The sequence below is a fragment of the Aphelocoma coerulescens genome, chromosome 3, assembly GCF_041296385.1.
Source record: "Aphelocoma coerulescens isolate FSJ_1873_10779 chromosome 3, UR_Acoe_1.0, whole genome shotgun sequence".
Lineage (NCBI taxonomy): Eukaryota > Metazoa > Chordata > Aves > Passeriformes > Corvidae > Aphelocoma > Aphelocoma coerulescens.
The window spans coordinates 18,847,665-18,864,827 of NC_091016.1; the positions used below are offsets into that span (position 1 = coordinate 18,847,665).

At 47.7% G+C, this 17,163-nt stretch overlaps 1 protein-coding gene across 1 annotated transcript in view; it reads right to left on the reverse strand.

The window, feature by feature from the left end:
* Positions 1–17,163, reverse strand: part of EHD3 (EH domain containing 3) — a 30,790-nt gene extending 13,627 nt beyond the window's left edge. The window contains exons 1-3 of the mRNA XM_069009305.1: positions 16,178–17,163; positions 9,349–9,525; positions 4,508–4,605 (exon numbers count right to left, since the gene is read on the reverse strand). Coding sequence (XP_068865406.1) covers positions 4,508–4,605; positions 9,349–9,525; positions 16,178–16,404 — 502 coding nt within the window. The 5' untranslated portion in view covers positions 16,405–17,163. The remainder of the gene's footprint in view (positions 1–4,507; positions 4,606–9,348; positions 9,526–16,177) is intronic.

Consider the following 17,163-nt stretch of genomic DNA (forward strand, 5'->3'; position numbering starts at 1 on the left):
CAGAAGCAGTGAAAGACAAGATGCTCTGGGCCAGGACATCCTGGAAATATTTCCCACAAAGCCTGTAAATGACACCTGTGTATCCTAGGGAGTCTAGCTGCCACACCTGTGACACCGTGGGTGCCCACCACAAAGTAGTACATGAGTCAGGAGCTCAGTAGGTCAAATCAGCGCAGGCAGCTCCTTGGCTACACTTTTTACGAGAGCCTGAGAGCAGCAGCAGCTGCTGTGTCAGTGCTGGTGATGTCACTGCATGTCAAAGGGATGTGCACTTCAGCTATGACAGACTGCATCACCCTCAACTGCTTGATAGGCCTAAACCTGCAGCTCTGCTACTGGGAAACTTCATGGGCTGCTCTGTGGGGGAAGGGGGCTCTTTATGGTCATGCAGTCCTGGAAGAGAGCCAGTGTAGAGCTTTGTTTCCTGGGATTATACAGCATTCCTTGAAGCAAAGCTTGGTAGCCATCTGCAAAGCCCTGCTGCTAGCACTAACACCAGCGCCCTGTGCTCGTGCACACACTGGCTGTGAAGGGGAAGGGACTGTCAGATCTGTCGCCTTTAACAGCAACAAGGCAGTGAGTTTAATTCAGAGTTGAGTTCAGACAAATGAAAAGCTTCAGAACCTGGACTTGGCCCCAGAATCAATCCTTTAAACCCTGTTCCCTTGCTCCTGCTCTTTGAAACATGGATGCAATGACAGGAACAGATACTGGTTTGAAATTCAGAGGTGTAAGGTGGCTCTCATGGATTGCTAAACTTTGACAGCATGGTATTCTGCTAAACTGACACTGCATAGATTAGCTAATGCTCCTGACTTCTAATGGGGAAGGAGACGGACTTGTGATGTTCCCACTGAGAGGAATTTCCTATTTTTAGAAATGCTGCTGGTTCTCATGGGATGGACAGGCTGGGAAAGCCTACCACATCTTTTACATCTTTACTTTCCCCCTCAAATTTATGACAGAATGCTGCTTCACTATCTACTCTCTTCCCTGACTTTGCATCATAGGTACCCCAGTCTGATGGTCTTAGAACCTACTACTATCAGTGGGGGTAAGAAAAGCATTCCTTAACTTAAAAGAAACTTAAAAGTCTCTTGGAAAACCTCTGTAAGACTCTCTCAGGTATTGCTTCACTCCCAAGTGAAATCTGAGCAGGCTGGGAAGGTACAGAAGGAGCAGAAGAACTTTGTTGTGTCAGCAGTTTTTAGCCCTGTCTTGTTTCCTGCCTAGAAACCATGTCACTGCTCTATCTGCCTCGAAAACCAACTTACTGATGAGGTCAGCTGGCTTGTAAGCTTAGTGGCAAAGGTGCCAGCCTCACCACTTTTTCCTATTCCTCTTCCATGGGACCTGGGAGGTGAGTACTCCCTTTCAAACACCTTGAGATAAGCTCAAGCCAATGCCTGGCAGCAGCCCTTCCTAAACAGAAGAACCTCAGCACTCTTTTGACTCTTCCTGCTCCCTGTACACAGAAATTACTGGAGTTGTCCCAGCCTCAACAAAGCCATGTTCATCTAAACCAGATGAGGATCTTGTCCTGTAGCTATTGCAAGGTCATCTGGCCTGGCCCACATGACCACTTTCAGCCTATCCTGGGTGTAAATGGTGACAAAGTTCGATCCCACCCACACTGTACTTTTAACTACTGTGATTAAATCAGTTGACAGGTTGTGACAGCCCCCTTGTCTGGCTGGAGATACAGCAGAGCAAATTCCTGGGGTGGCAGGATGATCAGGAGATGGCTGTACTCCATTGAGAGTTGCCTCCTGGCAAAAGGGTCAAATGACCACACAGTGTAGTCACAGGGTCAACGTGACAATTTTCTGCCCTAAGTGCACTCAATTGTGCTAGGGGCAGAAAAGTTGTCCAGGAAGAACCTGTTCCACATGCTGAGACAGGCCTCCAGTTCTACAAACAGGTATAGCGTGCAAAAATGTACAGAACTGGGACTCCCTTTTAGCCTCCTCAACTGTTTCCAAATGTTTGCAGAGGCATTACTGGCTTGGGTTAAGGTACACCAGTGACTTTCCTAACAGTGCACAGCTGTGCATCAGCATGTTCTGGCATTGCTGGCATTTACTAGAGTAGCTGCAGGAAGCACAGAATTGTTTAGGTTAGAAAAGATCTTTAAGATCACTGAATCCAACTGTAAACCCAGCACTGGCCTCAGACCATTGGTCTGTCCCATCAATTCAGGACCTCTACAGATTCCTCTGCAGAGCCATCCTACCCTCCTCCAGCAGACCAACACTCCAGCCCAGCTTGGGGTCATCTGCAAACTGGCTGAGGGTGCTCTCAATCCCCTTGTCCAGATCATTGATAAAGGTATTAAACACGCCTGGTCCAGTGCTGAGCTCTGGGGAGCACCACTTGTGACTGCCTGCCAATTGGATTTAACTCCATTCAGCACTACTCTCAGCCTGGCCCTCCAGCCAGCTTTTCACCCAGGGAAGGGTGCACCCATCCAAGCCCTGAGCAGCCAGTTTCTTCAGGAGAATGCCAAGGGAAACAAGGTCATAGGCTTTACTGAAGTTTATGTAGGCAATATCCTCAGCCTTCCCCCATCCAGGAAATAGGTCACCTTGTCATAGGAGAGCAAGTTGGTCAAGCAGGACTGTGCCTTTCATAAGCTAGTGTTGCCTGGGCTGATCCATGATGATGATCAGTTCCATGACCTTTGCCAGCACCAAGGTCAGACTGATGGGCTCTAGAATGGGATACCAAGACCCACTGGAAAGCTGACAGAGAAATTTTTGCAGAAAGAGCAGCAAGAAGTGCCAGTCTATTTTGCAGGGGGGTATTTTTAGCTCTGTAAACAGATGAAAAGTAGGAAAATCTTGCAATATATGTCAGGATTTGAATTAGTGAGGAGATTTGGAAAAGGGGCTTGAAATGGGTTCATTTTGACTCACACCTTCTTTTCATTTTTTTTTAATAACAAAAATATTTCCTCCTAAGCAAGTTTCCTTCACTGTGATAGTTTCACAGAACTGTTTGCTTTCGGTGGCATTTTTTGACTGGAAAATGTCTACACCACATAATACAAATTTTTTTTTATCTCTATAATACTTTCTGCTGAGGGGAGGAATGCTTGCACAGCATATTTTTCAACCTTCTCATGAAGGCTGGCACACCTTGGAATTTCTGATCCCCTAGCAGGGCAGAAGCCCACAGTGAAAAAGGTTAATGTGAGTTTTCAAATAACTGTAGCTGTACTTTATTGACACTTCTTTGCTAGCTAAGGTTCCTGTGCTGGAAAATCCCAGCAAAACAAACAAGACCTGGCTCCATGCAAGGTAGCTGCTCATTTAAAAGAAAAAAGTAAGTTTCCAAGAAAAATTTCAATGCAGAAGTGTCATGAAACTTGGAAAGCCATGAGTCATCTGAAATCTTATGGGATAGAACATGGAAATACAGGAAAGGCCTCAGCACTCTGAGGTAGAGCCTGTGCTGCTGAAACTCAACTGTGCACTGTTCATAGGCAGCGTGCATGAGAACTGATCTTCTCAAACCTGAATGTGGAAATTACTAGCCTTGGCTTTCTTCCAGTGAAATGACGCATAACTCCCAGCTTTATCTAAGGAACCTTCTAGAAATGCAAGCTACGCCACCGTCACCTTACAGAGCAAGAAAGTGACCACAGATGTTAGGTTTGAAGTATAAAGATGCTGCCCACTTTAGAGGGTGAGTCTGAGAGTGACCTCAGAAGTTCACTAAGAGACACTGTGCTATTCATCAGCTCCATTTACAAGGGTCTGTAGTGACAGGACAAGGGGGAAGGGCTTTAAACTGAAAAAGGGTAGGCTTATATTGGATACTAAGAAGAAATTCTTTCCTGTGAGGGTGGTGAGGCACTGGCACAGCTTGCCCCAAGAAATTGTGGATGCCCCATCCCTGGAAGTGTTCAAGGCCAGGTTGGATGGGGCTTTGAAGTAAGCTGGTCTAGTGGAAGATGCCCCTATCTATGGCAGGGGGTTGAAACTAGAGCATCTTTAATGTCCCTTCAAACCCAAACTACTCTAGGATTTTACAATTTAGTGTTCACAGGCTTTCCAGATTCCCCACTGCAATGAGCAACTTGGGTGCCAATGGCTCTTAAACCCAATCCAGTCCTGCACTAGATTTAGGAAGCCTGGACAGTGCAAGCAACCAGGTTGATTACAATGGGGGCCTTGGCTATGGATCATCAGTAAGCCACTGAAAGCAAGTGTTTCTACAAAGCAGATAGTTACTACTTGACTCTGATAGAAATCTCTTCCATGGGGAAATACTGGACTGTGCCACAGGTACTGCTGACCCTGTCAGCAGCCTTCCCTGAAAACATTTAAATTCTCTGCAGATCAACAATGTTCCTTTGGTCTCTATTTGCAAAGTCACGTTGTAGTTCTGAGAGGCTCTTACCACTGCTTTTATCCACAGCTTGTCTAGTTTGAAGTGAAACTCATATACAGTTCCTCTGGTTTTCATTACTGTCATTTAGAAGAGAACTGAACTTGGGACTTACCTCTGCTAATTCTCTGCTTTTCTCCAGAAAGGATTCCTGGTGTATCAATGACACTGATGCTTTCTAATACGGGATTAGGTAGCTGGGCACAGACGAACCTGTGTGGAAAATAAGTATTTAAAAAAAAAGGCAAAACATACTTATGATGTGCTGAACATCACAGGCAACATGGGACAAGCCAGACTCTGATCTCTCAAGTCTTCAGTTGGAAACTGGAGCTACTGTTACTTAAAGAAATGAGAAAGAGGAAAGTGCTTAGTTCTAGTTTCTGTTTTGCTGCCTCTGGAACATGGGCCTCAGTCATGAACTATGACAGGTTTTTTATATGGGCCCCCAAATTGTGAATTATGAAAACATTTGGATTTTCATTTATGTGCTGTTTGGATTTTAACAAGAAGTGGTACTTGTTTTTCTTTGCTTAAGCATTCCCCTGTAGAGTCCTGAACTCAAGTGAACTGAAATAACTTGGTTTAAAAAAAACCCAACAGCAATGCTGTAGGACTTTTGTTCTCTTTCAAATCTGGTCTTAAACAGACAAAAAATGTGCTATTATTGCACCATGGAAGTACTAAAGCATAGGCAACATGACATCTCAAGAGGTTGCTTAGTCTCTCATCCTGCCTCAAGGCAGGATCAATCAGGTTGTCTAAAGTGTTCTTCAAATCCATAACAATGCAGACTCACCAACATTTTCTGGGAGTCTACTCCATTACTTAATAATCTTTACAGTAAAGCCTGTTTTTTTAATGTCTAATCTAAATTTTGTATGCTACAATGCCACTCAGTCACAAACACAGTAGATGTGGAAAATTATTTACTTTCCCCTCTTGTCACAATGTTCATTATTGTCATCTTGCTCCTCTCAGTCTTTCCTCTATAGAAAACAGTTCGGTAGTTGTTTTTTTCTTTTTCCCATCTCTTCCAGTTCTCTCTTAGCTGCCTTTCCAGCTCATTTCTAAATCCCTGAAGACCCTTGCAGCCTTCCTTTGGGTCCTCTCAAACTGCTTCACATATTTCTTCAGGCATGATGCCATAAGCTGACATACTCCAGCCATGGCCCTGCTAGTGGTGAGCAGAGTGGATGGATTGCTCCTTATCTCTTACAGATGACAGTCCTGTTTATGCATCTCAGTGACATGTTTGCTTTTTTAACAGCAGTATGACACTGTTAACTCACATTCAGTTTGTAATTCACTGCTCCCCCCTCTGCAGCTCCATTTATGTGTAATTGCTCTTTAGCTAGTTGTTCCCCATCCTGTATCTATGCAAATCACAGCCTAAGAAGAGTCACTTGTGCTTTGTGGCTGCAGCTCATCTATTTCAGTTGCTAGTAACAGGAAAGGACAGTGAAAGCCTATCTGCTTCTGTAGCTCCTGGTAGCATTTCATGGATAGCCTTTTTGTGATGGCATTCCAGGCACACAAGTGCATGTGTGTGTGTACATATGCATATTAATAGGGTGGTGTGACATCCAGGCACAAAAAAACATGTGGGAGGAGGCAGAACCACAAAGGATGGGGGTTGGCAGAAGGACCACTCAGTGCAGTCAAGGCAGATGGGGCCCTGCAGTGCTCTGATGAGTGTCTGGTTCTGCAGAAGCCCCTGCATCTCTGAACTCCTCCAGGCTATGCTACAACCTCACCCCAACTGTTCTGCTTGTACGACTCCAAGGAGATTCTGACAAGAGTGAATCCTCATGGGTTAAAGAGTGTCTCCTCCCCGAAGCTGTCAGCTATTTCAGACCACATATTACAGCTTCCCACATCCCCAGCTTGGCAGGTGGTAACAGGGAGCATTTCTGAATGTGTAATACCTCATATCAAAGAGGGGGACTGGCTTGATTATCTTGTTGAGTGCCAGGCACAGCAGCAGAGAACAAAAGGCTCAGGAGGTCATGTTATTCCCTTGTCCTGCCAACCCAGGTTTGCTCTCCATTGTTACACCCCTGAGTATTCCTTGTGCTGTAATATTAAATGGGGCAGGGGTATTTTCCACTGGTTTCTCTAGGAGAAGTACTCCACAGGAGATTTTAGATATAAGGTCAGAGGCCAGCATGAGTGAGTGCTTTCTGGCTCTGTAGGGCAAAGTTAAGGCTGCTGCCTTCCTGTTGTGCCAGCAGAACTGCAGGACCTCAGGGAGCATGACCTAATTCTGTTTGGGGCCATATGAAGGGAAGAACATGGTGCCAAACTAGAGTTTCACTACCTCTACAGGCAGAGCATAGGGCTGAAGGATCAACCTGTTATCCACCTCTCCTGCTGTTCAAAACACAAAACCAGGACTGACTCCACCTTAGCTTCCCAAAACAAACTTTGGGGATGGGGGAATTCTTGCAACCTAGTCAATGTGATATGAAAGTAATGGGCGAGATTCCTGATTTTGCTCCAGGCCCTTGGTGCCAAACAAGTCTTCCTGATAACAAGGTGCAACCTCTAATCTCTCTGGAATCTTCCCAGAGGTGGGGTTTGGCCAGCCAAGTTGGAGAAAGGAAAGGAAGCCCTTCTCTCAATGCCCAGGAACGACCTGAGGCAAGAAGAGCAGACAAGAGACAGGATTCTGCAGATCTGCTGTCCTCCTTTCAGGCCTGAGCAGCCCTATCTCCCAGGTATGGGCAGGTGCTCCATCTCCTGGGAATGGAGGGAGGGAGGATACAGGCTCTGAACAGCACAATTTGCTTGTCTCCCAGCCAAATCCTGACTATACCAGTCTTCCCTTGCTTCCTGGAAAGCAGCAGATCCCAGTCTCTGCTGGGGAGGGAGTCCCAGCTAAGGGTGGATGCTCACTTCTGGACCAGCAGGCTCTGCACCCCACAGGACACAGTGCTGGGGGCCGCCACCTCTCAGCCAAGACCAGCTTGGCCTGTGTGAATGCTACTGCCTCATGTTGCTGCTCCTTTTCACTGATGCTCACAGTCAAGTGTTACCTTTAACCATCCATGGGCAAAGCAGACTTGCTTTGCTAGTCACTCTTATCTTGGCTTAGAGGTGTGGCTCCTGGAGACTAGCTCCCTTCTGCAAATTTCTTGCTCACAGCCTCCTAGCTAAGGTCATGACCTTGGCATATACATGGCAGCAGCAAGAGATGTGCAAGGCAGAGATAGCTCTGCTTGTCTCCAGCAAAGAAGCCAGGTCCACTGGAGAAGAAAGTGTGGGTGGCTTGATCTGGTCCAGTGGGTGCACCAGGACTTACATCTGCTCAATTTCCGGCCCTCTGAGCCAACTCTTGCATGTGTTTAATTTCCTAATTAGCTGGGCATTAGCATCTGCATTTTCAGCACTGTGATGCTCATATAGCTGAGCTAGTCCCCCTTAGTGTCTCCTCTGTCAGTTTAGAAATCATTACCCCCTCTTTTTTCATGTCAGCAAGAGAAAGTTGTCATTAGCTGCTGTGGCTACTCCCTGCATCACTAGAAGGACTGCACTTATGCTGCTGCTGAATCACTGCTGTGTCCCTCTGCCCTGCTGTCCACACAGGCTTGACTCCTTCCTCAGGAGAAGGAAGAGTAGAAGAAGCACAACAAGAGCACAGCACGATACAGTGAACTGGGTTAATGCATGCAGAGATTCCTTGCTGTATCAGGAGCAAATTGCATTCAGGACACATCCATCAGGCTAGTTCAGAAGTGTTTGTTTTTTGCCCCCCATGCCTGGCCTAATGTTCCTTCTCTGCAGTGAACTATCTGCCAGCTGTGGCTGCTCTTAGCTATCAGCTGAGCTGCTCTGAATGATGTCCTCTTTATCCGTGATCTCTGCACTCCAGGCAAGAGGCCTGTTGTTTTCTTAGGGGAAATCACCTTTCTGCCCTGGTGTAGGGAGTGGGCAGTCACATGACCTAACTGTTGGTCAGGTGCAGATGTTCTGGGCCCTATGAAACATCAAAAACTTCTCCACGTCTCTCTGGTGCAGGATCATATTGATGCATTTAAATGATGGTCCTGTGCAGTGATCAGATATTGCTTCCAGAGTCACCCTGAGGCACTGTGAGGTTCTCCACACAGCAGTGACTCCAGCTAGGTCCCTCTCCTGCCAGCAAGCTTCTCCCCATGCTTCTCTGCAGGTCCATTCCCTGCCTCTCTGCAGCCTACACCAGCACTCCTAGGGTCAGTGCTGGTAGGAGATGCTGCACCCTCTGGACAGTCATTCTCTAAGCTCAAAGACAAAATGGGAGCCAGAGCCCAGCCCAGCTTTCTTTGGCTGAGCAGCTGCCATGTTTCCAGTGTCTCCCACACTGTGTTAGCAGGGAAGGCGTTGATGATGGGTGTAGTCAGTTTGTTGCCTTCTGCAGCACAGTTTGTGCTCATCTAGGATATGGGTGTGTGCTGCTGGCTTCCTGCAAGGCCTAGATCCAAAATCTCCCTATGGCTGGGCAGGGTCTAGGGGATGGAAAAGGTTATATTCCTCATGTCACAGAGCCACTGTCCAAACACCCTGCTACATTTTTTTTACAGGAAACACATTAGAGTGGTCATCAATTTGAGGTTGTATGTGTAAGGCATGGGAACAGAGAGAGCCTGGTTTTGATTGCAAATGGAAGAAGCTAGAAATACTGAAGCAGGGGAGAGCAAGTATAATGAAGATATTTACCTCTAGTCTCCCGTAAAATGAGCTTAGGCTGTGATGTCATTTTTGTTTTGTTTGTTCAAGTAAAATGAAGGTTTGTCCCACTTGAATTTATCAGCCCTTCAGCAAATGACTTATGTGCATCTAGTAGGACAGGATTGGCTTTGCATCAGCCATGTGGATGGGAGGAAAAGAAGTGCCTTATCCCTTGACACTACTCGCTGTGCTGCTCATTAGGTTCTAACTTTACTCTGCAGAACAAGGGAGTTCTTGAGTACTGACCTGTTCAAAAAGGCATTGCCAAAGGCGTTGAGTTTCCTGAACGGTTTTTTGGGATCCACCACCAACGCATTTCCAGGAACGATTCCTTCCACATCTCCTTGCATAACTGCTATAAAGGAGTCAGTTGTAGGCTCTGGTCCAATCCTCATCCCTGGGAAATCCTGTTCCAGCAGGTACCTATAAGTCAAAAAGCAGGGTGTGGGCATGAGACATGAGCTGCCTAAGTCCTAAGGGAGTTGTACTGAAGATTGCAGCACAATTATGAAGCTCAAGAGCATGGATCCTTCCAAGACTATTTTTAGCACTGTCACTGAATTCTTTGATAAATGTCTTAGTATCTTTTCTACTTAGGATCTCAACATTGAAAGCTCATTTAAGGTGGATTAAGAAATTGAGATGATTATAGCTGCTGGGAAGAGATTCTCATCATGTTGCATCATTTTGTGTACTTCAATCCTCAAGACATTGGAACAGACTTAGCCCAGTGAAGTAAAAACAGCAGTTCACTGCAATCACAGAGTTAATCCAGAAACCCTACTGGTTCTTGGTGCCAGTATCAATTACTTCGCTGCAGCTCATTTCAGCAGACTCATCCAACTAATGTGCTTAGCCCCCAGTCCAAATCAGTTGCTTAAATGCCAACTTCCCCTGCACTTGACTGAAGTCTCAGTCTCTGTCCTTGTGTGCTTCTGAAATGCAGCTACAGGTCTGCACTACAAACTGCTCAAGCATATTGAGCGCTACGCATGTGGGTGGGGGAGTATATTCCAAGCTGTATATCCAGCTAGATAGCACAGTAAGTACAGCATCCTATACTGAAGGTAATTTGGCAAATTTCAGGGAAAGATAGTCACCCGTGGGGTTGTAGGACTTTGAATAGGACCCTGGCAGCATATCCTAACTTACCCTGCCAAATTCAGGGTGGGTTAATGCTGCATGTATGGGACAGTTCCCTTTGACTCATAGAGGTGCCAAATGCCATTGCTGAGGCCAGGTCTGTGTTTGTGCATTTGGGTGCAGAAAACCACCTGCTGAAGCTGTGCTGAAAACTAAGACCATTACATCCATGTGGCTTGCAGAAGGTAGCTAGAACTGGTCTAGCCCTCAGTATGGGATGGTGTCAGAGGGAAGTGACAAGTGATAAGCTCTGGCTAGTTACATGAAGAATAGAATGACTACCAGACTATGAAGGTTAGTGTAATAACGTGTTGCTTGTTGCCAAAGGGTACCTGGCACTCCCTCTTCCATTGCTTTGACCTAATCTTTAGTAGGTAGAAAGATTATTACAGAATTGCTGTGGTGTTAAAAGTAGATTATGGGGATGTGGAAAAGGAATAGGAGAAGGACTGGAGATTTTTTTCATGACTGTGACGGATATGTCTAAGCACCAGAATTGGTTCACTCAGGTGAGTCTAAGTGAGGGAAGTCCCTGTGAGGGACTACAGGACCATTGGCATGAAGGCTTGTGATAACTTTTTAGGAGTTCCTGCTTTCACTGTCATTTTAACACAGGTAATCACTATCCAGTGTTTAAGAAGCAACAAAAAAAAAATTGTGCAGGCTATTTATTGATACCATATCAGCAAATATGTCTTCAGTTCCCAATGGGCAAGGCCAAATCAACTGGATCTAGAGGTAAAACAACCAAATGTATACCCAGGACAAGTCACAGCTACTTATCTGGTTTGGTACACACTCATACTGCAACAAGAATACCTCCAGAAATAACATCCACAATTCCCTTAGGAGCTGACCACACCTCCTTTACTGGTGTATTATCCTGTATTTTCTAGTATCTTTTGTCCAAAGTGATTTCCAAGTCCCACGCTCACCAGAAGGCCACCAGAAGTGACTCCTTAACTGCAGAACTCCGAGATGAAACAGCAGCTGTTGATCAGCTCCTAAAAGACCTGAAATAATCCAGGAAGAGAGCAGCCCTCTGACCTCCTACATTAGGGTGGATATATCCTATTTATCTAAACCATACAGGGGTTTCTCAAACTTTCCTATAAAAGTGGGTCATTACTTAAGCAGACTGCAGGTAGTGCTGGTGTGTGCCACCTCTCTGGCTGGTGATTACAATACACCTTCCTGGCAGCTGTAGTAACTCCTCTCTAGCTTGAAGCACCTGAGAACAAGGTAGGGCTGCTTCTCTCCCACCAAGGGCTCTGTAGATTGTCATATGAATGTTCCTGGCTTAATTCCCTGGAAAGCTCTTTACACTGACACACCTATTTGCTAGGTTAGAAGCCACTAGGTCAGACTCTGGAAACTTAAGTTTGTGCCTCCTAGATGGCAATTCAAACCCTAGCCCCTGATGGACATTGCTGTCAAGCCAGTGGATTTACATAATGGGAATTCACTGAATCCATAGAAATAAATGTTTGCATCCTCCCCATGCAAATACTAGAGAAAAGAAACAGGCAGTGTTAACAATTGTCAAATGCAACAAGTGAAGTGCTTTTGAGAAAGGCCCCTTACTCCCAATGTCAGGTTGCAGCCTTGCTGTAACAACCACTGTTTTTCTTTTTTACAGGCTTGAGATGCACGTGTAATATGTCAACTTTTGAGCAGAAGTAAAAAATAGTTGAAGGGGGGTGTTTTGTTATTTATAAACAAAGCTTCCCAGAAAGTCTAACCAAAAGTCCTGTGTGTAATAGCAACACTCCTCCAGACAGCCTGCTTGGAAGAATTTTATCATAGCTCTGCTCAGCTAATGTTTCAAAGCATTTCTGTGTTTATTTCTTGTGTAAGACTCAAAAAAATACAAAACAAAAAATCCCAACAAAAGCACAAAAGAAGTAGCGACACACTAATGTTATTGACTTAATGTGCAACAAGTGGTAGGAAACCAGGGAGATGAAGATCTGACTGCCCACTATCACAGCATCTATTTTAAGTGAGGCCTCTCTGGGAGATTTGGGTACATTGTGCAGCAGGGTGTCAGCAGCACAAGAATCTCATTGTGCAAAGGACAAATACAAGGGGTTGTATTGACACTGCCTGATGGGGGGAAGCACTTCTGCTCCGCAGTGACACAGCCTGCCTGGGCTACCAGAGGCAAGCTGGAGAACACATGCAGCTGTCACATTTGTGGGGATTTCTGGGAGAGAGGAGCAAACAATAGCTGTGGAAAACACCAACCCTAGCAAGCAAGTGCTGCATGCCTTAAGCTGAACGGCTGAACACCTTTAAAGGCATGGGGGAGTGACCTCCAGCCAGGTTAGGGAAGTCTGCAGAGTACCCCAGGCAGGAGGGGAATTGGTTTTTTATGACCAATCTGCTTTTTAGAGAAGTGTCTGGAGTCGGTGTGTGGCTGGAAGCATCATGCTGTTTGCCCATTGCAGGCCTGTTCCTGGTAAGGGACAGGGCAGGAAAGCAGCTGCATTAGTGCCAGCCCAGCTTGGGGTCTCCTTTCCCAGGCAGATTTGGAGATGGGTAAGGAGAGGCCGGGCTCGCTGGGCAGGAGTGCCGCAGGATGTGGGGGAAGGGGCTGCCTGCCCGTGATGAGTCATGCAGGAGCCCTGCAGGATGCCGGTGAGTGTGGCAGCAGAGGTGATGCCGAGCGGGAAAGGGAAGAAGGGTAGAGCAGGAGGAAATGGTGACGACTGCCTGATGCAGGCAGAGATGAAAGGTTCAGGGCCGCACGGGGAAGGCACACCAGAGCTCTGAGTGTAGCCTGTGACAAAAGTGTGGAGAGGCCAAGACGTCTAAATGATTAGCTGTAGGAGGAAGGGGTGGCTACACCAGAAAAGCAAGCTATGTTGACAGTCAGTAGGGCTCTGGCAGGCTTGTTTATTTTATTAGCAGCATGGCTGGACTCGAGCCAGGATTATTTTTAGAAATGACCAAGGAATCTAAGTTAATTAGGAGAGTAATGTTCTGTCCTGCACTCCCACCCTCTCACAGGAAACATAAAAAGCAATAACGTTATAAAGGCAGGCTCCAGTGAGATCCTGCTGTGGCTGTCAGATATTCCCAGGTAGAGGTGTTGCCTTGCCCTAACCAGCACTGACTTTCAGTCCCCAACCCTGTGGAAAAGCATCAGCCAAATACATGCCAAGGAGAAAAATGGGAGTGAGCACAAAGAGATGATACAGCAGGAAGCAGGAATGGAAAAGCTGCATTAGCAACACCTTTCACATAGCAGAGAAAGGCTCAGTTCTGTGTCCTGGTAAGCAGAAAAGGGAACAGACTGGTTCCACTGAAAACAAACCTTGCTCTGGTCTCGCTTCACTGGCGCTGACCCACACAAGAACGTTTCTCACTGCTGACCTTGACTGCCTTTTTTCTGCCATCAGCTCCTCACGAGAGAAGCCTCACTGCAAGATGCTGCAGCTTCAGAGCCTTGCACTTCTTCCTTGTTTCACCTCAGATTTCCCAAAACAAGGAAAAAGGTTTGGAAGATGGAAATTCCTTAGGTAGGTGACTAAGGGTCTCTTTTTTTTTTTTTTTTTTTTTTTTTTTTTTTTTGGTAAGGTGTCCTGGGATCCAGGTAAACTGGGACTGAGTTCTTTCCACATGATTGTTTAGTAGCATTAAGTCATCTCCCTAAATTGCATGGCAGTACAAGCAGGATGCAATTTAAGAGTGGAATTGATACGTAAGGATAACACTAATTATCCCCCATCCTGACAAGATTATGGGAGGAATGTCCAGAGGCTGTTTCTTGCTTCACTCTACTGCTAAGACATAATGGTTGTCAACCCTCCCACTTCCTCCCCCAGCCCCCTTTAACCCCTCCCTGCTCTCAGCTTTAGCTCCCACTTGCCTTCCCACAATAACTCTGGACGCTAATCTGGTGCTTATCCCAGCTCTTTAATGACCAGTGCCTGCAAGCTCATGCTGGAAGCCTATCACGAGCAACACGAGGTTTTCTGGTCTTTGACTGGGAACACACTGGAGTAACAGACTCTCACAGTTCTCCTACTGTTAAGAAACCCTGGGCTTCTACCAGAGTTCTCAACTTTCACCTTCTTAGGTACTATTTTGAAGAGAAGACTGCCTTTTTGGAAGGCCTTCTCAGGTCCATTTGGTACTCCTGTGAAGCAGAAGCTTCCAAAACTCTTGGTCACTTCTGCTTGACCATAGTCTCATCTCAGCCCTGTGCCCAGAAAAAACTGACAGAAGAGGACACAAGCTCAAGTGAAAAGCAGCTGTCAGAGAGGCTCAGATCCACTTGCTGACAGCAAAGAGGTTGTTGCTGCCACCCCACATGAGCTAAGCCTCAATCTTCTTTTGCCTGGACCATGCTCTAGGCACCCAAACTTTCTGCAAGAGAGGCTGAGGCTTACAGGAAAAGGACTCCACTGAACAGAGAGGGGCAAAGGCAGGAAGTCTCTGCTAACAGTATGCAGGTGAGACTGCAGGGAAACACATGCTGGCAGTCCAAAGAAAAGAATTAGGAAGAGATGCTTTAGTTAGACAGCCTTTTCAGGAATTCAGCAACCTCCTCGTGGTCAGGCTCTGAGTGTCTGTAACCCAGACGACCGAAAAAGCTTTTCAAAGAGGTTTGGTACCAAGTCACAGAACAAAGATTTGGGTTGGCACCAGGCAGCTGTGCCATCCTCTCTATTTTTCCCTTTGCAAACATGTACAAAATACTTTTTTGGGTCTTTTGCACCCCTTCACCATCCACCTGACCTTCTCATATGAGAAAAACCTTTTAACTCTTCAACTTTGTTTGCCAGGTACATGCCAAGGTAGCAGAAATGCATTCCGTTCTTGGCTCCCGACCAGGAAATTTAGCAGCAGGAATATTACAGCACATAAAAAAAAAGCCCCTGCATTTCTCAAGGTCACTCCTTTAGAGGTACAGTCAATTTGATTCACCTCTCTCTGCTCTCTGCAGTTCCCTCCTTCACCAAGAAGTACTGGTAGAACAAAGGGCTGGCTGCCTGTGGCTCGTGTCCAGATTTACACTGGGGTAATTCCACAGATTTCAACACAGCCACGCCAGAAAAAGGCTGGAATTTAACGCTTAGCTTATGAATCACATAGGAAACACAGACAGCGCAGCTTCAGCTATGATCCCGAGGGAAAGGCTGCTGCAAGTTGAACTATCAGCATGGCTGAACAGATTCCTGCAACCAAGTCCAGTCGGAAAAGTTTAACCCTCTCTGCGACAGTTTCACATCATCGAAATGAAAGAGCTGCTGGCAGCTACTCTTTCTTTACAGTTCGAAAGGAAATTGCTGCTCCCAGCATCTCGTCTGAGCAGGACACAGTTAAAACAGGGCTTTACTTCTGGAGCCCTGAAGAGGGGCAGGTCTCTGTGCACAGGCACACATGCTTCTCTGAGCGGGTTCTGAGTGTTGTCTGGGACAATGCAGAAAAAGACAGATGCGAGTGTGAAAAAGACCACCTGCAAACCGAAGCACTCCCTTTAAAGCTGCCTCCCCATTCAAAAGCTAAAGCAAACTGAAAAAGAATGGCTACTAAAAGGGTCAGCCTGGGCAGTGCAGGCACGGGAATGCCCGCGCGAGGCTTCCCAAAGCCTTTGCACTTTGAACGGCCAGGAGGGCCCCAGTGACTCACATCTCCACACTCCTGACCTGCCTGCACTCCTCAGCCCTGCCCTGGGCTACTTTTTGCCACGTCGGTGTTCCATGGGACATCTCACGCCACTCTGCGCTTGTGAAGGAATGCTCCGTGTTTGAGTGGAGGTGACTTTTCAACGAAAAGCTGTTGAGGGGACGCGAAGGGGGTAAAAAAAGGGGTTTTAACGCATAGCACGGGTAGCAGAGACGCGTTCTGCCCCACCCCGGTCGCCGGGCGTTGAGGGTGCAGGCATGCCCGGGAGGGGGGGAGACAGGCAGCTGGATTTTACCTGATGAAGGTGGTCTTCCCAGTGGAGTACTGCCCCACGAGGAGCACCATGGGCTTGTTGTCGAAGTCGGCATCCTCCAGGGCGGGCGAGTGGAACTCGTGGAACTTGTAGTGTTCTTCCAGCGGCAGCAGCTTGGTCTTGTAGAGCTTCTTCAGGCCGTCGCTGACCGTCTGGAACACCTCCGGGTCCTTCCTCCGACGGTCGTCGGTGCCCAGCCAGCTGAACATCTTGTGGCCGCCTGACGCCAGCTCCGCAGCGACCACCGGGGCTGGGCTGGGCTGGGCTGGCTGCGGGCGCGGGCTACCCGCGCATCCCCCTCAGGCCGGCCGGGCCTCACTCCGCTCCAGCGCCCACCCGCGAGGGCCGCCCGTCCTCACGCCACCTGCGCCGGCGATTTCAGCCAGAAAGCAGTCCCCGCGGGAGGCTGGAGGAGAGGCTCGTCCGCGCAGCCCCGGCCCAGCGGCACCGGCGGGCACCGCCTCCCCTCACGCCGCCGGCTCCCGGCGTGGGCATGGCGCGGAGGGCCGGCCCCCAGGAAAGGGGCGGGCGCCGGAAGTCGGCGGTTCCTGGCAGGCGCCGCCCGTTCTCCCCGGCGGGTGAAGCCGCGCCGGGCGCCGCCATGTTGGACAGCGGGGAGGGGCCGGGTCCCGCCGCGCCCCCTGGGGGCCGTTGGCGGGATTTTCAGCCCGGCCGCCATTTTATTCTCTTTCTCTCCTCGCTTCGAAATAGACCTAAAAAATCCACTGAAATGAGCCCTGCGAGTGCAAATCTGAGAGGGAGCCGGCTGTTGCTGAGCACTGCCAGCCTCAGCTGGCTCTCCAGCCTTTCATAGAATGGGTCAGGTTGGAAGGGAGCACAGTGGGTCATCTGCTCCAAGCTCCCTGCTCGAGCAGGGTCATCCCAGAACACATGGCAGAGGATTGTGTCCACATGTTCTGGAATATTTCCAGTGAGGGGCACTCCACAACCGCTCTGGGCAACACGTT